General features: G+C 40.7%; 2 protein-coding genes across 2 annotated transcripts in view; both read right to left on the bottom strand.

Annotated features, from left to right (window-relative positions):
* Positions 1 to 684: 684 nt before the first annotated feature.
* On the bottom strand, positions 685 to 12,117 carry SNAPC1 (small nuclear RNA activating complex polypeptide 1). The gene is made up of 10 exons (XM_082059125.1): positions 11,948 to 12,117; positions 11,177 to 11,336; positions 9,579 to 9,719; positions 9,016 to 9,120; positions 7,857 to 8,015; positions 7,334 to 7,408; positions 6,610 to 6,672; positions 5,512 to 5,647; positions 3,061 to 3,144; positions 685 to 1,193 (listed from the first exon to the last, which is right to left on the bottom strand). The coding sequence occupies exons 1-10, from the start codon at positions 12,109 to 12,111 to the stop codon at positions 1,159 to 1,161; spliced, it is 1,122 nt and encodes a 373-aa protein (XP_081915251.1). The 5' UTR covers positions 12,112 to 12,117; the 3' UTR covers positions 685 to 1,158.
* Positions 12,118 to 15,757: 3,640 nt separating this feature from the next.
* HIF1A (hypoxia inducible factor 1 subunit alpha) overlaps positions 15,758 to 23,633 on the bottom strand; it is a 34,033-nt gene continuing 26,157 nt past the window's right edge. The window contains exons 14-15 of the mRNA XM_082059465.1: positions 21,047 to 21,173; positions 15,758 to 20,884 (exon numbers count right to left, since the gene is read on the bottom strand). Coding sequence (XP_081915591.1) covers positions 20,733 to 20,884; positions 21,047 to 21,173 — 279 coding nt within the window. The 3' untranslated portion in view covers positions 15,758 to 20,732. The remainder of the gene's footprint in view (positions 20,885 to 21,046; positions 21,174 to 23,633) is intronic.

Below are 23,633 nucleotides of genomic sequence, written 5' to 3'. Positions count from 1 at the left end.
TTCAAATAATTTATATTTCCACTTAGTGTTTCTTCTTTAGGTAAGGGCACTTCAATTTGGCCTTTGAAGTCACACTACCAAACTAATTCACTCACTTTAGGTCCCTTTTGGATTCAAAAAACTTTCAAATTTCTAGTTTGTAGGAGAAAACTTCTCCACTCCTTTGGCCTTTCGTGGTAGTACAGCTACAATCAACTGGAGAAAACACCCAGGAGAATAACTACCCACAGTTTTATTGAGGAGTTGTGATCAGAAGGAGCTGTTTAAGGCTACAGTCTCACAAGGCTGAGCAATGACATCAATTCTGGTGCTTGTTATTGTTTACAGAAAATAGTCCAGCTTACATTCTCGCTCTGTTTGCTTTTCCTGCAGCACTGTTGCCTAGCAATGATTTCTGCATTTTGTACCTGGACTTAGGGCTGAGCTTCACGTTTATTTCCACACCCACTTCTTCCACATCACCTCCCCAGTTTATAATGATCATTTTGAATTCTAGTCTTGTCCATGAACAGCTTAGGGTGATCTGGAGAATTTAATGCACATTATATGTCTTCATTTGAATATACAATGATACCAGACCTGCTGGCGACAGTACAATAAGAGGCTTGTCACCACATTCATTTCCCACACCTGTGGGATGAAACCATGATAAACATCGCTGACATTGCACACTAGAAAATGGAGTACGTAAACTGTGAAAAATAATTTATTGTACTAATTTTAAACAGTTAGTAACCCTTACTTTACGTTCAGAGGTAAAAGATTCCAAATGTGTCTCATACAGGCAAATATTCTGTGAGCTGTTCTTTTAAGAGTCTCAGTTAAAAGCATTGTTGCTGACCAGCATGAGTTGCAAGTGATAACTCACACCGTGCAAACTAAACACAACAAGCAACCATCTTCTTTCCATCTCAGAGAGGGCACAGCAACTGTGTGTCCCACAGGAAGCATCCACCAGGTGAATAAAGGCAGCAGGTGCTGCACCATGGGACAGGTCAGGTAACCAGTCACTACCAGTATCCCAGTGTCACCTGTAGTTCTGCTCCCAGCCACTTCTTGTTGTACGTTCAAAGGCATCCAGAACAAGCACTTTGTGTCACATCTGTCATGTACATTTTGTCCTTAAAATTCACATTAGTGCTTCTCCAACTGGAGCCACTAACATCTTCTTTTTCTCTTGGGGAGAGATACTCCTGAAAGGAAATAAAGAGATTTTTCTGACAAGCTTTTCAATCTGTCTTCCCTCATGGGAATGATCAAAGTAGAATTAATTCTGCCAGCAAAGGAAATGAATCAGATGAGCTCTTGAGATCCCCTCCCAATCCCGCTCCACATGGTTTAAAATATGAAAAAACCTTTCTAGATTCTATAAGACACTATAATTCAAAATATTAATTACAATTCCATTGGTGAACAAAATACTGTGCTTCAAAACTTAGTAAATCTTGAGAGCTTTCCGCTTCTCATGAACACCTCTAAGATTATATTGTGAATTTGATAAATGGAATGCTCACAAAATTAAGCAAAAAAATACAAGAACAGATTGCTTAGGAGTATCTTTAATGCTTCAGAATTTGCTGGTAAATTCTGAGAAGTGGAGAATGTTCCCAATTTAGAAAGAATTTTTTCTGTCCACAACAGCTTGAAGTGAGTAAATAAAGTACAATATTAAATGCACCATTGTGGCTTCAATCTAACTATTTAAAATTGAATGAATTCCCATTGTCTACAACTAAGGTGATCAGAGAATGTAATGTCATTTCAGTACTACAAGGTGCACTTTCGCTTTTAAAGAGAGCAAATACATATATGCTACCTCACTACAAGTGTATTTTAGTAGTTATTATGCTCCTTTGTATGAAATATACTTCCATTACATACAGTTTTGGATAGTAAATTAACTCCGAGATATATATAAATTCCTCACACACATCTATGTCATTAAAGCTTTGCAGAAGTTGCACTTAACCCTTTGCTCCCCCTTTTAAGCAACCTAATTAAATCCTGATTTTCAGGCTAAAAACCAGGACCTCTGGTTTATCAAGTCTGCCTTCCACTACTTAAGTCAGACCTGTTGGAATTAGACCAGCTAGGAACTGCTGGTGGCAATCACACCTTCACCTGGCCAACTACTCTCCTGTGTTCGGGACATGGCAGCAAAGCAGGTCCTCTCAGAGCACAGCTAAATAAGGTTCAAGACAAAGATGATGCAATTTTCTTTGTATAATGCCTGTTCCATGGTGCTTACGTTCTCCTCAAGCAATACTGAGAACAGACCTTGGAGCTTCTGAGTTGCAGAGCAGTTCAATATCATCTAACATCTCAATTCCAACTATATATATAGGTATTCATACTATATATATATTCATACATTTGATGCTGCTGTAGAACAATTCCACTTGAGAAACCTGCTTCACCGTTGTTTCCAAATTAAAATTACATTATTTCCAGTAATAAGCGATAGCAAAGTCATCCACTCTTCTGCTGTGGATCCCAGAATCCTACCCCAACTATACCAGACAACTTCTAATACAGCAGAGGACACTATGACTGTCCATATCTACTGGAAATTAGTCCTTGAAGCACCGCCCAGTTGAAACTAAGGCTGGAGGGAAACCTCTGTGTCCCCTCACTTCCACAAAGGTGAAGGCAGCAAGGGCTGTCCAAGCACAGGTTACATTAATTTCTCAGAGCTACAAGCTTCTGTAAGCAGAAGAATAACTGAAAAATCACTTTTCCCTATACATTGAAGCTCTTCAAGCCACATTTGCATTACAGAAGAGTTAAGTCTCCTTTTCACTAGGCCAGTTTTAACTCTGAACACACTATAATCAAATCTATGCAGAAAAAACATGACTCGCAGGATTCTGCCACCACGTGTGTGCTCATAACAAAGTCTCAGAGCAAAGCTTCAATTTTCATGCAAGGATTCACAGGCTACAAAGTAACCCAGCTTTTGCAAGGCAGCAACATATGGTCCAAAATACCAGTTTTAGTTTCAGAAAACACAGCATAGTAGAACAACAATTCACTGGTTTGTTAGAATGTCAAACATTGTACCTTCTTCATTGGAGTTATCTTCTTCCATGATTACAGGCATACCGATGTGCCGAGTAACAGTTTCCTTTGCCACTTGCACTTCATCTGCAGATAGATGTTTTTTTTAGGAAAAAATGTCAGCTTTTTTTCTTTTTGCTTCTACATCTCAGGTCCATCAGTTAAAAGATTATTCATCTCCTGCTCTTGATTTTCTAGTCAAAAGCTGTGTAGAAACACCTGTTTCACAGTGCCTTCATACGGCTCACTAAAGATACCTTCAAATCACAAGCAATTAACACTACAAGTTTAAAGCGCACTAATCAGCAACTCAGTCCAGAGATAATTCAAAATGTCCTTATTCTTCTTCAACACTTCATCTACTATTTTTAAGTGAAGCAAAAGCAACATTGCCCCACGGTCACCTCTCGAGAGGGAGGAATTTTCTCAGTAAGTTTTTTTCCAGCAGAAGCTGAGTAAATCAGAAAACAGAGTTTGGAACTTTGAAACAAATTCTTGTCTTCAAAACAAAGTTCATTCAAAACTATTTTCCTGATCAATTTCATTTAACCTTTAGTAAATAATTAGTAAATAAAAAACTTAAATGGCAGAGCAACTCCTATCAGTTTAAAAGCTGAATATCAGAAAGACAATGTCCTTCAGCAAAGTAATTTCCCATGTTTTCAGAACTGGGAAACAAAGAGATCTAAAGAAAGTCTTGGAAGACAAAAAAAAAAGATGCATGAGCAGGGATGTGCAAATACCTAGAAAGTAAAACTGCACCAAGCCAGACAACATAAATGCTATGACAGTAAAATAATTAACTATGCCAAGTAACTATGCCAAAGATCAGCAAGACCAGACAGGATCTCTCCAGAGCCATGAAACGCCTGATCTCCCTCACCTTCCTCACCTCCGCTTTTGATCTCACACCAGGTCTCACACTTACCCCACACTGAAACGAGTCAGTCCTCAAGTTCTGAGACTTGATCTCCTTCAGAATATATTAACAGAAGTGATAACACCATACAACAAGAATCCATAGAAAAGGCTAATCCTTCAAGTTCTTGGTCTCAGCATCATGCTTTCAGCAAACTTTACAAATAAAAGAAGTGAAAAAGCAGCTTTGGATCAGGTAAGTCAATTTTTCGGAAAAACTTGTGGTCTGAGGGAGAAAGGAGTTCTCAGTTCCATTTTCTTACTTTTAAAAAACATTTACCATCTCCTCACTCCGTTATGTTCTGTTTGTGTTTGTTTTCTCTATATGCATTTTTGCTCTATAGGCAGCTGTTTTTATCACCCACAAAATTCTATCCTCTCCACAGCATTCAAAGGGAGATATAATATTCCATGATATTGCTTGTTAAAAGTTTGAAGTCTCTTTCTGACCACATTAAGCAATGGCCTTCACAAAGCACATATAGGGACATCCCAACGCTTCTTATATCAGTGTAGATAAAGCAGAACTATATCAATTACAAGCAGTTAAAGGTATTTCCTTCCAGGGTGCATTACAAAGTACGAAAAAAAGGTCCCAAAGTCTGGGCATAAGTGCTCTGTACCTGCTTTAAAAAAGTTTGCTCCTTAAAATAGTTTTTATTCCTAACTGAATTTATAATGCTCAGGAGAAATAAATCAGAATTACAGAACAGAACCACAAAAAAACAAGTCACAATTGTATAAAAAACCCCTTCTGTTAAGACAGGAAAAGTCTAGCTATAAACTAAACAAATCTAGAACTGTTACAATGTAATAATAGCAATACCGAGATTAAGGAAACAATTTGAAGAGAGTTTTGAAACTGAGTTGTTGACAACGTATTTGTATTCACACGGAAGTACTAAAAATTTCAGTAACAAAAGCACAAAATAAATAACAAATATCAGATGGAAGGAGAGTGACTGATGTGATAGTGCAGGTACTATGTCTTATGGAGCAATCATTGTCAATAAGATATCCATAGCATTTTCACTTCAGAAATACTGGAGGATATTCCTTCAAGAGCTCAGGACCAGAATAGAAGCAGGCAAGGTTTACTTTGGATTTCATTAAGATAGTACGAACTAATAAAATTATCAGGCTGAATTTCATCAAAAAGATACAGCTTCAAAAGTAGAATCTATCTGTCAGAAGAAGAAATAGACTCATATCTTAATCTCCAGTATGTTTGCTATATGACGATAGGAAAAATTAAGACACTGCCAACAGAAGCTGCTTTTCCAAGGTCACACCTTTCCAGAGAAAAAAGCAGGACTGTGTATGAGACTTCAGATTATTATAAACTGTATGCACTCATGTTGTCTTTCTACCTGACCAGACAGTGGAAAACAGACAGAAAGGTTAAATTATGACACATTTATTTAATCTTCTACCTCCACTGATCAACAGTAAAACTTAACCCAGCTGCCTCATCTAGCAAAGCAATGGATAAACTTTTACAGTATCTCCAGGTTCATGAATGCAATGGAGAAATACCTTTCATTTCCAAAGAACCTCTTCTCCTTGCTGGCTGTGGTCTCCTACTGTTTTTTTTACTTGGAGATTTCCCATAACTGGATCCTGATTCAGATGATTCTAATTTTACTTGACGATGTCTTCTGGATTTGGAAGCCTAGAACCCAAACATACGTACAAAAGATACAAAAAAGCTAAACTTCTACAGCCAGATATTACTGCATGTCACCCTGCACTTCACAAATGAGCAAAGACCAAGGCATCAACTTCCACGTCAGAGTTGAAAGGGGATGGAAGGGAAGGAGGATTCCCACTGGTTACTGCTCTTCAGTTTTAACAGGACAATGCGCTTGTATGATTTAAGAAGTGTTCCACATAAAAATCTGGTAATGAAACATTCATTTATTTTCAAACCATTCTCTGCTGGCATCAACCTACACTGTGTTGCACACTGAGGTACATAAGCAAAAGGAACACTTATGAAAACTGCTGCACCATAAAGCCTTCTCACTGTCATATTTTGCTTCTGTGCCTAGAAAATTATATCACTGCATGTTCACAAGTCTGGACTGTTGGACATTCCAGGGCTCTGTTTCATTTAACAATGCATTTTTCAAACAGGAGATTTTAATAAACAAGGAAAGTTGTGATGTTTCTCACAGGCTTGCCATAAATGAACACTATTTTTAAAGTAGTACTTATTGAAACAATGTTTCCGAGATCTTCCAAGTAACTTTAAACCCCTCAGTTCCATTTTTGCAAGCATCTTCAGAGATTCCAATCCCTAAGCTTCAAGAAATTTGAGCAATTAACCTCACAAGTATTTTTATTCCATCTACTTAAAATTCCATCTACTTAAATGGAGCACAGACATTCAAAAATACCTTGTAAATTAAAACCCCGCAAGCACAGACCATATGTATGCTGTTTCCATATATCTAACAAGAAAATAAGAGCTTCAGGTTTCCCCAATGTGTCAGAAAACACAGACCATGCAAAGGTTGAATTATAGAGCGCAATTTTAACTCATTCCTTTCTGATCCGGCATTTACATTAAAATAGTACTTAAAAGTATTCTTTAAAAATAAATGCATCCCTATCACCGTATTTTATACCTACCTCAACAACTGCAGAGTAAGACCTGTATTTGATTCTAGCCAGTGCATTGGCTCTTTCAGAACCCTGCAAAGAAACAGAGATCAGTCAGAAACAGTTTTCATATCCTATTATAGCAGTACTGAAATGATATATCACATCAACCATCTGAGCAATATCACACAGCTGTAATTCTATAATTATAATTAGTTCTGTAATTATAATGCCGCCAAACTGTTACATAAAGAAAAAATGTGAAAATTTCATTTAAAAGTCAGACCATAATTTTGGTTGCCTTCACTCTCACAAAGCCCAGGAGGAGAAAATCAAATTGGAAACCTTACATCTTACTCAAATTCAAAGTTGAAACAAGCAGATAAGTACAAGATGAAATAGTTTTGTAGTATAAAAAAGAATATTGTATTTAGTTGGAACTCAAAGAGGAACCATAAATGTTTGGCCAAGAAAATACAGCTGTTTCCCCTCCTTACCTGAAAGAGACTTTTTATTACAAGCATCGAAGAGCTATCACAGCAGTGAATGCTCTGAGCTTAACAGAAAACAATGTGATTTAAAACCAAAACAAAGCAAACTAAAACAAACAAAGCAAACCAGCCCCACTAGCTATTCCTGGAACTTACTTTGACGCCACCAAGCCTTGACCGATGCTGCTTAGCCTGTGATCTGAAGTCAATAAACTAATGGGATTTGGCTGGTGCAACATAGAAAACTAGTTCATTTTTCTTACCTCTGATTCTAAGAAAGTCCTTTCTTCCTTTTTGTTTGTTATTTCATCAGTTTCTTTAGCATTTATGAACAATTTCTGAAAAAAAAAAAAAAAAAATCCACTTAAAATGATTTTTTCAAGTGTCTGCCATATACAAGGCAGCTAAAATCCAAGAATTGTGAAAAACAAACCAAACATTTACACATATACACATTTTCTCCATCAATTTTACACTATGGCCTTTCCTTGACCCACAAATAAGTGTTACAGATGTATTTCTTATGGTCATTCTGATACTGCCTTTAAGTCACACCCTCCAGGGCCCACCACTCAGCAGTCACTTCTGTTATCAGAGAGGCACCACCACACACAAGTCCATGTCCTTCTCCTCACACTATAAATCTGCCTGAGGTTTTACTCATTCCATGTCTTTAGTGTTACAGACCCTTTTACTTCAGTCTGAGATTTACAAAGTTTGGAGCTAATCACAAGAAGAAAGACAGTTCTTGCATGTTCACACAGCACAAAGGTTGATATTACCTACCATTCTCTTCTGTTGCCATTCCTGATGTTCCAAAGTTATGTCTTTGAGAGTAACTACAAAATCATCTTTTATCAAGCTTAGCGCCTTGTCTGGCTGGGATTTGTCAGCCGAAATGACACACTTCATTTTCTGATAGTGGTCATGAATATTCATTAGTTCCTAAAATAAAAGGAAAAGAAAAAATCCAGCAGTAAAGCAATTTTAGTCCTTAACGAACAAACCAGGGTTATACAAGCCATTCTAAGGAGACTATGGAACTAGGAGGAGTGTTAGAAACAGAATCTGTTTAGATCAGTTCAGTTTCGGGAAGCCTAGCAGTACTGCTACCCAGCACTGTCCCATCAGCCCACCAAATCAACAAAAGTAGAAAGAGCATCTCACATTAAACTAAGAAGAAAATCTCAGTGACACTGAGGATCAGTGTTCACGGAGGTTTCATTCTGATTTAGTGGCCTATTTTCACCTCTTTGGAGGAAGCATTTTACTTCTTCCTTCTTAGGTAGCAAGTCTTCTCACCCTGTCGTTTCATAGATGACCAATTTTTGTACCACTGTAGTCAACCTTACTGACAACATATATTTGCTAGCAGCAAATGGAAAAACCTCTAAATGAAGATCTACTACTGAGTCATAATGAGCAATATACGGACCTATACCCAGCTTAAATTACTCCATTTTCTATAAAGCATACTACATATTAAAAAAACAGAGTTTTAAAAGGAGAAATAAAGCTTAGAGAAGGCTATAAGTTTGCAGACAAGTAATTTCATAGTATCACAAGTATCAAGCCTCCAGCTGTACTCTGCAGACCCATCAAAACAAACATGCTTCCCCTCACCCATATTTTCCATTTTTCCCTGCCTAAGTGACAGCCATTTATACTCTTCTCCTTTTACATCTTACTGAGACAAACCCACAAAATATTAAAGCATATTTCAGCATTGAAAAAAGTACTAACAGTTCTTCCGAAGTAAATTCTGCGTTCCTGAGTTCAATAAAATTACCAATTATTACCCTAGTCTGCATTCCATAAGAAAACTTACAAACTACAAGCTTGTGCTAATTAGATAAGTTATAGCTCTTGGACAACAGAGGAAGAAAAAGAACACAAAACAAAAAAAACCTTTAGCGATCAATTTGTAGTTTAAAAATTACTGTACCTCCAAAACATCGTTGGTGATGAGGCTGCTTACTCTGTTACTGGGGTCCTTAAATTCTTCTTTGCATTCACTTTCCTGAAACTTCTTCTTAGTTCTGTAGTTCAACTAAAGCAAGAGATAACGTTTTGTAACTTAAACAGCACCTCCCTTTTGAAAATTCTTGCTGCATATCCAACAATCAAGAGATGCATAAAACCACCTCATCACCGATAGCATGCAGCTTTATTGTTAAATGTTCAGAGTCAGGACTTTTAAAAAATTATTGCTTAATCAATAATTTAATCCAGCACCCTGACTCAAGAGTTTGACACTTCCACAAATTAAGACACAGCTCAAATCTAATAAGAACATTAGATACTGAAAAAAAAATACTTTCAGGTGAGAAGCATGCTACATGCAAACATCCTCTGAGCTTTACGTCGCATACCTAGCTACAGAAAGCAAGACATTAGTTTAGCTTTGAGGCAGTGTTGAAATGTAAACACGAGGGCTGCTGAACTGAAAGTCACTGAAAGCTGAAGGTATTTTACTAAAAACAGTAAGTCATTAATGTAATAACTCACAAGCTTTGGCATTGCTGTGAAATGGAATGCTCTGGCAAGCCGCAGTGTCCTAAAGATGTACGCTGCATCATAATGCTGAGAGTCTATCAGATCCTGTTGAAATTTATGGATTTCAGGCCAATCCTTGAGTGCAATTCTGATCTGCAAAAAAACAGTTACATATTGCTACACCAATCTGCATATTTCAACAAATAAAAATTAATTCAGCTGACTACTGGGGTCATGTTACACTATACACAATACTTGGATATCTAGGATGTAACATATCATACAATCACGGAACTACAGAAGGGTTCCTACTGTAACATTTGTTATTACTATCAAAATTGTATGCAGATAAGTTTATTATACTGTTAAATCATAGAATCATTTCAGTTGCAAGAGACCCTCAGGATCATGGAGTCCAACCACAACTTATCTTTAGCACTAAACCATGTCCCTAAGAACCTCGTCTAAAAGCCTTTTAAACCCCTCCAGGGATGGTGACTCCACCGCTTCCCTGGGCAGCCTGTTCCAATGCCTGACAACCCTTTCCAGGAAGAATTTTTTCCTAATATCCAATCTAAACCTCCCCTGGCACAACTTGAGGCCATTTCCTCACTTCCTACTTGGGAGAAGAGATCAACACCCTCCATGCTACTAATATTCTCACTGCAGCTTTCTTTGACAGTAAGAAGGAACACAAGTCCTCTTTGACATTTGAAAAAGTTAATTCTTCACATTCTGAAATGTCTGAAAAACAATATGCACTAGGAGACTCTCATTCACTAAGTGATTAGTTAAACAATACTTGTATCAGGATTTGCTGCCAGCAAAATGCTCATAAAAAGTATCTCTCCCTTATTTCTTGCTTTCCCTATTCTCACATTTACTTTGTCCATTTCATTTTCTCTACCTGAGCTAGCTTCTTTGATAACTCCTGTACTCTCCAACAGCTGCTATAGAGCAGTGGTTTTAAACTGCCTAAATTCTTCTCCATAAAAAGGTACGGACTTCTCCAAAGTTGAGATGCAACAGCATCATTGTAGACTACTTAAACTTCAGGTTCTTATTTAAAGAATTTGGACTCTTTGCACATATATGCAAGCAACACACGGTTTCCAAGTAATCCACTTCTTACACTGAGTTTCCAACTCCTTTATATACTGGTTTCCTGTCCCAAAAGCAGCAAGGAGGTACATCACGTAGGCATTCAGCCTCTCAACCTACTTACAGTTTCCATCTTCACTTCTGCTTAATAGGGGGCTGTAATGCAGTTCTCCACACAGCGGCTGAGCACGTTCCCTGATCACATTTTGAAAGCTAGTCTGCTTCATCTCTGACCAGAGAAGAGCTTCCTATCTGGCAAACAAGATTTCTGAGGCCACAGCAATATTTTAGGAGGCATAAGCAATATTTTCATCACCACTGCATAAGTTCTCAAACCCAAAGGTGTTTGGAAGGATGCCTTTTCCAAAGGAACCCTCTGGTTGTAAATATTTTGATATTATAAATGTGAGAAGATATGCTCTACCCATTTATGATGACAAAATAGACAGACGTATAAAATAAATCTAACGTCTAGTATCTCCTGAGAATTAAACCTCAAGAAGAATTACCTTTTGTTTTGGCTGGCAAAGCTGTGTACTATAAAGCCCATACAAAAGGTACAGAGCACCAACTCGAATCTGGAAAGTGTACGGGGGCAAGAAGTACTGCTGTGCCACTTCTAAAGTCTTCTTTGTGAGCTTATTCCTCTCCAAAGCTCTTATTCTACCACTAGAGTAAACAGAAAGGAAGAACATTAAAGCAAGTAAATACAAAAATGCAGGCTTTAGAAAATCTGTAATGCAGAAACCAGCTTTAGGTATTTTAAAACATGTTATCATAGGGCCCAAGTCCTTAGAAGGCTTCAATGACAGCCAGACCTTCAGTTCTCACAGTACTGCATTAAATTATTTGTATTAAACCAGATCTAAAGTGAAAAATGCAACGTCCTACAAATCATGGTTTTTATTTCACTGGGATTGTATCAAGCTCCCTGAGGCGTCAGTGTTCAAATCCGTTACTAATGCACAAACTAAACAGAATCACTATTTCCCAGCATTACACGGGGGCTGATGCTTCACTGCCATTTACCTACCGGCCAGCCAGGCGAACCTTTCGTTCCCCAAGCCTGTGCCTGCACAGGCCGGCTCACACCGACACCCCCTTCGAGGTCCCCTGTGCCACCACGGTGCGAGCTCAGCAGCGGGGACCTGCGGACTTTGGAAGGGGGAAGATGGGCTCCCTGAGGCGGCGAGCGGGGGAAGGGGCGCGCAGGGCCGGCCGGACCCGGTGCCGCTGAAGAGGCGGCCCGGAGGCGGGCGGGCCGGGGACCCGTCACTCACTAGAAGACGGTGTGGAAGCGGCGCTCCCGCCACAGCTCGGCGAAGCGCTCGAAGCGGACGGTGTCGGCCTCCCGGAACGCGCCGAGCAGCTCCTCGCAGTCCGCCTGCAGCCCCGGCACCGCGGTCATCCCGCCGCCATGCCCGTCCGGCTCCGCTGCGCGCATGCGCAGCTGCCCCGCAACAGCCCGAGGGGCGTCTGCGCGGCTCCCCGCGCATGCGCGCTGCCGGGAGGTGCAGCCCGGGTTCCTCCGTTCGGGAGCGGGGTAGACCTGGTCTCCCTGCCGGAGAACGGCCTAGGCGATGGCTAGTTGTCGTTCTGCCTACCGGGGGAGCGGCTCTCCCTGCTGCCCCACGCCGTGACGGGCGAGCCCGGTCCGCAGGCACAGAGGCCACTTCGTCCAACGCGCCCCTTGAACAGCCCTGGGGCGCAGCCCGAGGGAGGACGGGGTTTGGGCGGGAAGGAGCAGGTTCTGCCAGAGAGTCCCCTCCGTACGAGAGCCCCAGGGAGTCTGGGATGCCCGTAGGGCTTCGGCGTTCCCCACCACTGTCCTCGCAGAAGCCCCCACAGCGAGCCCGCCGACCTGCCATGCCCCGGAGCGGCGGGGTCTGCCGCGGGAAGGGGGACCCGGCAGCACCGCGGCTGCGCCCGCGCTCCGCGGCCGTGCGGACGTGCCGCGCCGCCACGCTGCCGGCCGCCTGTGCCCCGCGAAGGGCTCCCGCCAGCCTTCCCGCAGCTCTGGGTTGCGCTTCGGCGGCTGCTCCCCTCCCAGCGGCGCGGAGCGAGCCGGCCCGCGGGGCTCGGCGGCTGCGGGAAGCGCCGTTTCCGCCTGAGCGAGCGCGGCGGACAGGGGTTTCCCCGGCGGCCACCCCCTGTGAGCCCAGGCGCGGCGTGTGCCGCCCGCTCCCCGCATGCACGGCCACACGTAGGCGGCCGGGGCGAGCCGGGCGGGCGGGGAGGGGGCCGCGGCTGCCGAGCCGCACGTAGGGTGGGTGGGCGCGGCCTCGCCGGGCGGCGGGGGCTCCTCTGCCCCGCGCTCCGCCGCGCACGTAGGGGCGAGCGGCTCCCGAGGCAGCTGTGGAGAGAAGCGCTGGCGCCGGAGAGTCCCTGTGCCCCCAGTGAGTACGGAGCCGCGGCGCGGGGGAAGGCGGGCGAGCAGCGAGCGCCGGCTCGGGGCGGTCGCTAGGTGTTTTCTGGTGGAGGGTCGGGTTTGGTTCTGTCTTCCACGGGGAGCTGCGCAGCTCTCCGTAGCTCCCAGGAGGGTTCAGGTGTCAGGGCGTCGTTCGAATCGCCTCTGTGGCCAGGGCCGGGCTGCGGGCAGGCTGCGGTGTGTGGGAGCGGGGCTGGGCAGAGGCACCTGCGCTGGGCAGGAGGCAGGTCCCGGGCCGGGCAGGACAGCGCTGGGATGCTGCTGCACCCGTGGGTTGTGGGCTCGGCTTGTGGGAGATTGACCTTGCTCTGAGGGGAACCTTAACGGGTGAAAAAAGGCACGTAGAGAAAGTAGCGAATACACACGGGATGGGTCCTTTAAGAGGATATTTAAACCTACCATCCCGTGTGTATTCGCTACTTTCTCTACGTGCCTTTTAAATATTCTTTAGGAGGATATTTAAACCTGAGGGAGTCTCGCACGCTGATCAGATTAAAGATTCGCGTTTCGCGTTGTTAAATAATCATGTGCTGGAAAATGAATTTTAAATTTGCTGGCTCTGGCGCTGTGATGTTTTCCAGCTCACCACTAGCATCAACTAATTGATCCGAAGGTCGCTCCTTACAGCCAGGCACGTCAGGCTATCAGCTTCTACAATCACAATCGCTTGCACACTGCTTTAGGCACAAAAGCATCTTTCATCTTTTATTATATTTCCTAAGGTTGCTGGAATCTAACCTTCAGCCGCCTTTGTAGATGAGCAGGAAATGAATGGCCATCAAACAGCTGTTGGCTTTAAGCACCACCGATTGCCGCTTCCATTGATTGTAGAACAGAACCATTAGCGGAGCTATTGCATGTGAACTGGACAGGTTTTAGCAGCTGCAGGGCAAGAGCTGCACCTGCTGGGTTTGGTTTGCCTTTTTTTTTTTTTCTTCTTCGATTTTGAGAAGACATTTTCATCTGTAATTTTAGCCACGTTTAGAGATATAGGGCAGCGACCCCGTTCATCTCCTGCCTTCAACACATTGTACTGATTTTGAAACAGAATGCCAACGATACTGGGAAACCAGTTATAACGTACTTCCCCATAATGGGCTGAAGCATTCAAAGCACAAGCAAGTTAATGATTGACACATCGTGGAGCTAGCTCGTTATTACTTACAGGTCAAGCCAAGCCCTCCTGAGTTACAGGAGTTACCCCTTCATTTAAAAGGGATGGAGGAGTTTGGTTCTGGAGTGATGCCGAATTTGTAGAGCTTAAGTGTGTTTTATGATTTTTATATTTTAAGTGGCGAGTGCTGTGATTTCTCAAACATGGTGTTTCAAGAAATGCTACATGGATTTTTTTTTTTATAAGGCAAATGGGGCTGCATATCAGGACACTTTAAGATGACCTAAGATGCAGTGAGGATGAGACTGTTGTGTTCATGTGTTAAGTTTTTCCTTGCAGAAAGTTTGGCTACAGTGTAAATAACAAAAATGCAGACGAATAAAACAAAGCAACAAGGTGTCTTTGTAGAATCCCCCTTCTGTGGTATATACAATGAAATAGTGTCAATTCTTAGGCTAATTATACTCTACTTTTCTTGATAAATGGTGTGTTTTCATCTAGTGTTCCTTCAGATTTTTCATTAGATGGCCTTCCAAACTAAAAAAGAAAAAAGGAGGAGTGTGCTGGTTACTGTATCTTCTTTGTATTCTTAACTCTTAAACAAAAGGATGAAGTCCTGTTTACCCTATTAATTTCTAGCTTACAAATTGCAAGTTGGAAAGCCATTTATCCTGCACAGATATTAATATCAGGGTCTTTTTCCAGCTGCATATGGCATAACTTTTTTTTTTTAAACCGTGTGCAATTGTATTAGAACACACTTTCAAATTGAAGATATGAACATAAATCCATAAATCATCTTTTCAAGGATTTGTATGGAATTAAATGATGGATATATTTTATTAAATAGTGTATTAAAACTTCTGTATGTACAAATGTATCACTGATACCAAACAAGCAGCTCATATTCTACTGTGGCAGCACAAGCCTTCTGCTTTCAGACTTCCCAACAAAGCAAGAACATTGCAAGAAATTCTTAATCTGTGCAGCAGGAAATGGTATCGATTTAACAAGACAGCAAGAGTCACAAGTTCTTGTCAAGTTACTTGTGTGTACCGAGAGCAACTGAAATCACCTGGAGGTGCCATGTGGGCTTCAAGCTGGTTTCTGTTTCGTTACTAAGACTATTCTTGATGTGATTACTGAGAGATTTTACTGAGAGATTTCATCAAATTTCTGTCCCTCTGCCTCTGTAGTTGTTTCTCCCATCTCCATCTTCCCATAGGGAAGCTTACACCATCCCTAATGTCCAACTTGGTAAGTTGTGTGCTTAACCTCTTTTGTCCATGCATGTAGTTGTCTTAATACAGGTGGGATAACTGTGTTGAAGGTGAACAGTATTCAGCTGTAAGGGCAAGACAATTTATAGATGCTATGGGAAAACAGACTGCATGCATGCCTGGTGTCAAACTTCTGACTTCAGCATGCAAAAGGAGTTTTAGTTACGCTGCATAATGGTTAATTAGTTCACTTTAAAAAGCAGTTTTGCCATCTCCATCTTTTAGAACAGGGATAACGGATGAACAGAAAGATCACAGAGGTCACAAATTAGAAACAAACCCTCTATTTTATTGAATTTTATACTGTTACACAATCAAAAAGAAATACAGTCACAAGGATGTCAAAATGTCTCAAGAGAAATATCAATTGCAAGACGTTGTACTTGGTTCCAAAAAAAGAATTCCATTAAAATATACCACTTCTTCATGAGAGAATACTGCTATTATTCACAAAATCTACCATACTGTATAAATCCAGTAGCAAACTCTTTAACTTTTTGGTAACTTGGGAAGCCTTGCTCAAGGTAAACAGGGAAGCAGAAGGAAAATGACAACTCATTTTTAGAATTTGGATCAAAACTCACAGTTCCCCAGAGTGGAGCTTTCTAGGGAGTCAAGTGCCTAATTGCTAATGGCATTTTTAATGAAAGCTGGATAGGCAACTCACATGAATTTCTATGAAAATGGTCTTTCTAGAAAGTCCTCCTGGTCTGCAAAATGTTGGTTTTCATGCTGGGCAATTACAGACTGAATAATGCACGTAAGCACAGTGAGATTTGAGCATAACGTATGTGCATCCAGCCCTGGTTCACCAGGGTCATTTACTCACAATTTCCACACAACGGTTCATTCAGCACTGTGACAGTGGAGAATATTGGTGACACAGCCAACATTTCTGCCTTTAGCTACACTGTTGAGCTGTTTAAATATGGAACACTTTAACCTGTAATCATCAGATATTATCAATGTCTACACTTTTATTTCAGTGGAAGCCAAGTTGACTAATTCATTCAAAATAAGCTTTAAAGTCTTGAAATTGCAACCAATGCTATATATAAAGTTTTAATTGTTCTTTCTGGCCTTAATCTGTAACTCGTAATTACCTGGGGTGAGTTTAATGTGTGTACACAGACACAACAGCAGAGGAAATTTAATAGCTAAATGCTTCCATTTCAGCCCAAGGTTTTCAAAGATCAACACACAGTCCAAGTCTGTCTCCATCGAGGGCAGGAAGGTATGTTAGGAAGGTGTACTTTGGACTCCAGGCTATCTTAATTTACTCAGTATGTTACACCTGAGAGCAAGTTGGTTTGTTGAGCCTGGAGGAGACTGAGGGGAGAGCTCATCATGGTTACAGCTTCCTCACAAGAAGAGGAGCAGGGGCAGGTGCCAATCTCTTCTCTTTAGTGACCACCAACAGAACCTGAGGGAATAGCAGGAAGATGTGCCAGGGGAGGTTTAGGTTGGACATGAGGAAAAGGTTCTTCACCCAGAGGGTGCTGGACACTGGAACAGGCTCCCCAGGGAGGTGTCACGGCCCCAAGCCTGACAGTGTTCGAGAAGAGACTGGACAACACCCTCAGACACATGGTGTGAACTGTGGGGTTGTCCCATGCAGGGACAGGAGTTGGACTCAATGATCCTTGTGGGTCCCTTCCAACTCAGGACATTCCACAATTCTATGATTCTAAGTTACTGGACAGCAGATTGAAGTGACTTCTCAGACTTCCTTTTCAGGTAAAGGAACATACGACATCATCATCAATACTAGTTTAAAAATTCCTTTACCTTTTAACAAGCATTTTTAATGATAAAAACAAATTAGAATCCATTTGTAAAAATAATTGTGCTATGCCATGAAGAAAGCATGGCTTGATGACTGCTGTGGTCACAATAACTTTCTGGGAGGTAACTTTGTTATTCTCCCCAGTTTATCAATTTCCACATAATGCACCATGTTTCCTATGCAGAAGGAAACACTGTATTTACCTATAGTTTCTTCTTTACTACTGGTAAAGAATAAACACAAGAATTTAGCACCTCAACATTTTAAAAAGGTAGCAAGCCAGCAAAAAGTATTCAAAATCGCTAAAAAAAACATTTAGAAATGAATGTATTCTAGAAGTTTGTACTCCAAAGTAGGTTTAGAATCAGGCTGTGCATTCCTAGAGTCTAAAAACACCCACAAAAAAACGAAACAACAAAAAAAGGCCAACACAAAAAAAGCAGCTAAAAGGTGCACTTCCAGATTTTGTGAGCTCACATCTGCATTTAGCAAAGCTCTTACAATGCCAGAGCAATTACTATTTTCCATTTTTTCTTCAGTGTCTCTAGGAGATTCACTTCTTTTTAGTTTGGTGTTGCGTTAATTTTCTTTTTTTCCTAAACAAATACAGCTACTGCAGTTCATTCCATTAAACGCTGCTTTCAGTCACTTTTACCAGGACAGTTAACAAAATGCCACTCTGTGTTATTACATATAATAAAACGTGAGAATTGGGAAGATTCTTACATGAAATGTGGCTCATTGAAATCCACAGCTGCTGTCATTAACACCAGGGTCATAGATCACACAGGTCACTTAAATTTTCCTCCTCTTTTTAAAATGGGTTTTTCCTCTACAAAAAAAAGTGCAGCCCTCTTAAATTTAAGTATACTGAAGAGGAACCAACAGATCCAAATAGGTCAGGCTCCTCCAAAATGAAGTCAAGAGAGTAGCAAACCACCACCAAGCAGGAAGGTGTGGAGTTTCTCTTGGGAGAGAAGGACAACCCACCAGGCAGCTCAAAGCTTGCCAGGGCAGGAAGCAAAGCAGAACCCTCAGGTACCTTCCCCATGTCTACAGGACTCTCCTCACCATCTCACAGAAGCATCAGGTCACTCCATGCAGAGCTGAGCACAAGGGATGACTAAACAGCTGGTACTGTACTTCTTTGTGCAACTTCTACTCAAACCGTAAGAAGTGTGCAATTATCCTCCACTACTAGTGCCTTATCTTCTTTTTTTAATGGAGACTATTAGCTACCAATTAAGTTTAATTAATACAATTGTGTCAGATTGAGAAGCGCTCGTTTCAGTGAAACAGTAATTTTAGAAAACGGCTTAAGCTTATTATAGAATCATAGAATACAGTTTGTGTTGGAAGGACCTTCAAAGCTCATCCAGTGCCACCCCTGCCATGAGCAGGGACATCTTCACCAGCTCAGGTTGCTCAGAGCCCCGTCCAGCCTGGCCTGGGATGTCTCCAGGGATGGGGCATCCACCACCTCTCTGGGCAACCTGTTCCAATGCCTCAGCACCCTCAATATAATCTAGTATTATATTGGTTTCAAAAGAGTCCAATGAAATCAAAGTTGCCAAAACAATTCTCATGACGCTTCACATCTTACACTGAGCTAAGTTTCATTAAAATAGTTTGAAGAACACACAGACTGTTTTCACCCTATTTACACATTACAAGGTTGTAGCAGTAGCATCGTGTTTTAAGACAGGGAAAGGAGAAAAGTCACCTGGTCAAAGTTACTGAGTGAACAGCACAAGAATGCAGAACGAGCTTTATCATTAAGTGCCAGCTTCACTATTTAATCATGCAGTTTTGTGATAAAAATCCATCTTTAATTGATCACTCCCATAATTTTTACTTTGTCCTGCTTTCCAGTGTTACCTTGATACATCTTCCAGAGCCAAGCCTTTAAGCTGTTCCTTAGGAAAAATCTTCCCACTGTAACACAACACAAATATGCCATCTCCTGGCTTCCAAGTTTGCTAACTGGTGTGATAACAGATTTAAAAATTTAACATCTTTGGCGAGCGGTAGTACAACACTGTCTAGGAGACTTCAGTACTCAATAGGCTCAATAATTAACGCGGAGATGTTACAATCAAAATAAGGAAGCAGTGATTCCCAATCGGCTCTAAGTTTTAAAAGGGGAACATTGATGAACAATAACCACTAACAAAAATATAAATTATCTCATTTCTCTCAGATAACACACTCCCCAAGGGGGCCTGGTCCACATATAGTTTATTGATGTAAGAAAATAATACAGTTAGTGTTAGATCCAACCACAAAGAGCAAAAGAACGAGTGAATGAATGAAGGTTTTGTACAGTACATATAGGAAAATAAGATGTTTGTGACAACTATATATTTCTAAATAAAAAGGCTTCTAAATATATTCAAGTTATTGAAATCTACATGAAAACATATGGATGTTAATAGCAACAAGGTGCGTAAAACCAAAACATCAAAATATTGAGCAACTCAATGAAGTACTAGATAAAACTTGGCTAACAATGCAAGATGTTTTACAATCTGCTTGAAATATCACCTATGCCACACAGGGTAAGCTGAACATTTAGATTTAAGATCATACACAATATTAGCATTAACTTCAACAACTACAGGCAGGGATTTTTTTTAAGCTGGCAAAGTGACTACTTTAAGAACATCAAACTCTCTCTAAATTGAGAACGTATCCAAATAAAATGCTGCTAGCCCTTTCCAGATAAAGCCTTTCCTTTGCCTAACCACACTCACTTAAGTCAAAAGCATCAGACAGCATTTAAGAACAATTTATATTACAACGTGACTAAAATAATGACATAATCCTGGTTTAAACATGATTTCGTAGGCAAACAAAAAAAGATTCTTCTTAAAAACTAGTTTTTATAAATGCAGAATATATTGCATGAGGAACTGCTGGTATTTTTTAAGAAAATATATTGTGCGATTGTGGCTACAATGCACTGCTGCAAAGCGTTGTTGTTTCTTATAAAAACTATTAAAATAAAAAAAACTTACTTGAACATAAAGAGTAAGAGAGCACAAGTCTTCCAACCACCTGTGAAGAGCAGGATGGAAGTATTGCCAGTTTTACCTGTGTTGACGTTTCACTAATGATAAGTTTTGGTGACCAACTCCCCAGCCAAAAAATAAATAGTTTTTTTTTTTAAATCAGGTGCATATTTCAAAGCTGCTATTACAAGTGTGTTTTAAATGTAATGGACATAAAAGTGTATGTACCAAAGAATTATAAAAATGCACTATAGTTTTGAGTTATTGTTACATAAAGAACATATTAAAAAGACTGTCAAAATAAGTAGAAAGGGGATCAAAACTGAACTAACTGAATTAGTGCAGTACTGTAGCCAGGCTTCTAAAATCAGATATAGAAAATATAAATAGACTGCTTTAGGTGATGATTCACCAGTGTCCAAAAAAGGAACAAGTATTGTGAAAGCTCAATTAACTTGATCCAGAGCTTTGAGCAGTTCTTCCCCCTGTAGCAGGTTTCTGTTGCCTTGTATGGGAGCATTTACTTCGCAGTCGTAACTCGTGAGTTGGGGGAGTCCACTCTCATCCATCGACTGCCCTAGAAGTTTACTTGCTATGTCTATAGAGGGAGGGGAAGGAAAAACAGTGCACTTTATTCGCCAGGCTTAACCTTTCCTCCAAAATTGCTTACAAAGGAGGCGAGTTTGGATGCTTTTGTCACTCAGTTCACACACAGCCGCCATCCACCCTCCTCTACACATGAAAAAAAGCCAATACTAACCAGTTGATAATAGAATGATTGTCTTTTGCTCCACTCCGTTATGACCGTTTGTTTTACATCCCTTTACACGTTTCCAAGCAAGTGTTGCATTTCCTCCACGGTCACCTGTCTGCTGGAATAAAGACCCCTAGAAAGAAATACAATAAATCTTCTTTATTGAATACTGCATCTTTCTAGGCCTCCACATCCCTCTTCCAAACTAACAGCTCCTGTCACTAATTACTAATGTAGGCATTGTTACAATTGAAAGGGCACTTCAGGCAGAACTCAGGGCAGGGGGAATATATTTCCAAATACACTGGCTTTGAAAATTATTTACAAGAAAACCTAATCAGATTTCAAGACCTTATTTCCCCTACAGCAAACAATTACTAAATGCTGGTTATCTTCAGTTACCATGCTCAAGATTAGCGTGTATACGTACACACCCCCCCACATTTAATTACCACTGCTCTTGTGTGAGTAAGCATCAGGTTTTCACTCCAGTCCCTAATGGTTTTCTGCACTGGAATTAATAGTGTAGACAGGAGATTCAGGAACCTTGGTAGGTCGATTCTATCTAAATTTAAGATGTAAATTCTGCTGGCATTCCAGTTATTGCCACCCAGCCACCTGACCCATTGTAGGGAACGCAGTCCTAAGCCACTCATTGCAGATACAGCTCTTAGCATATTGACAGCAGTACAAAAGATACCGAGATCAGAAAGCTTTTAAGGGCTCCATATAATTAGGATAGGTAAGAAGAAGCTGCCACTGAAACAGATGGGATGGAAGGAAAAAACACTGTCCTAGTATCAAGTCTGATGGCAAAAGTAGTTGCATCTGCGAAGTTTTGTCTTGTTAGTAGTACTGACTGCTGCACAGAGAGGAAAAGGTATTTCAGAACGCTGCCATTATCCTGAACACTTAAAATTGTAAAAACCATATGTTTTCAGGTTCTGGAACACCCATGCAAGTCAAAAAGACAGTTGTATAATAGAAGTTACAGCTAAACAACTCAGACTTATAAGCTGCATTTCATAGTAAGGTCAGTCACCTACACTGTTACTCATTTTTCTTTGTTTATTTGGTGGGTGTTTTTGCTTTTATTATGAATGCAATACAGCCCTTCATATTAAAAACGATACAGCTCATCCTTTCAAGCATAATGATTCGGATCATCAGTTTCATAACCTTACTGTAACACATCTTGCTCTTGCCTCATTCTCCCATCTTCTAGAAAACTAAAGTAGTATTTCACTTTTGTCTTCACGTATTTCCAGTCTTTGCAAAGTCCCACTTCCTTACAGCTAAGAAGTTGTGGCAAGTTTTTGCATAATCCTAGAATACCATGTATTATAAGCCTGGATTTATCATAAGTTTTCTTCTGTGTGTGTGCAAGGCCTAGTTCATCCACTCAGAAATCCATTGTGGAGAAAGAAGCTGAAAATCAGAAGCACTTGCTTGAAATAATGTCAGTGAGACCCAGCTACATGGAAAATTCAGCTTCTGTCTGTACAGAAACTATCAAAATATTTAGAACATTTTTGTCAGATACAGAAAAAAGTTTAGCAAAGGATGAAGTTTGAGCCTATAAGCATTAAAAAGAAGCCTGAACACTATTACAGCAGTTAATACAGAACCGCTGTGTTCTGTGTATTTAGTGCCAGCCCATGCTATTTTGAATGTTTTACCAGCAACACCGTATGACAGCGGCAGCACCATCACATGAGAAAGGGGCAACGAAAGGCAATAAAGTTTCTTGCAGAGCTGTGAATACTTACAGAGCTACTGGAAGCAACGGAACAACATGCATGAAAGTGCAAAGCATTTACCAAGTGAAAACAATGGCATAAGTATGATTATTTTTGTAATAAAGTCTGCTTGCCTCACAGAGAAAGGAAAAAAAAAAAAGGATGTAACAGCTTTCTCTGCTCTTCTAGAAGAAAGGAATGATAAAGACAGTATATAGTGATTTGTCTCGTGCCCAAACCAGAATGGTAATACAGGAATAATTCCCAGTTCAGCAGAAAAATAATCCTGCACTGTGAGACATGATGGATGACTGCACCCAGGAGATGGACCACTAGAGAAAGAATCTCAATTGTTACCGTGCAGTAGAGGAACCAAGAATTAACTGTGCAAACACTTGAGAGAAGTGAGAACTTGCAATGAAGGCAAGAAGAGAGATAACTAGGTAATATAGCAAAGTTCAAGATTTCAAAATATTAAGAACTGACAGCAAGAGACAAAGATCATGGAAACGAAACACTCTTGCAGAAAATAACAAGCTAGATAGCCCCATTTAAGTGACACAAATCTAAGAATACCTAAAAAGATTCTTTTAAATAGTGAAAACAGATGATGAGCTACACACAACCGCACACACTAATACTAGAGAGAGGGTGCATGAAATGAAAGTGGCAGTGATATACGTTTGCTATGTTATATGAATTCTATTCCTTTATGGTTCAGACGGTCTTGTTATCTGATCAAATATCTCAAACTCAATGGAAAAATGAAAGTGTAGAAAGCAGCATAAGAACACTATCTCCAGCACCGACATATCTGAAAATTGAGTTTGAATTTAAAAGTGAAATAAATATGG

Source organism: Streptopelia decaocto, assembly GCF_964273445.1.
Source record: "Streptopelia decaocto genome assembly, chromosome: 7".
Classification (NCBI taxonomy): domain Eukaryota; kingdom Metazoa; phylum Chordata; class Aves; order Columbiformes; family Columbidae; genus Streptopelia; species Streptopelia decaocto.
This window is presented reverse-complemented; position numbering and strand designations above follow the sequence as displayed.

Bases quoted from the DNA above. Each gene is read 5' to 3' on its own strand.
- SNAPC1 (XM_082059125.1), bottom strand. From the start codon at position 12,111: ATGCGCGCAGCGGAGCCGGACGGGCATGGCGGCGGGATGACCGCGGTG. The intron at 6,673-7,333 runs GTAAGAAAAATG...GTTTCTTTGCAG, and splicing joins GGACTTTCTTAGAATCAGAG to GGTTCTGAAAGAGCCAATGC. The intron at 1,194-3,060 runs GTACAATGTTTG...ATTTCCTTTCAG, and splicing joins AGATAACTCCAATGAAGAAG to GAGTATCTCTCCCCAAGAGA.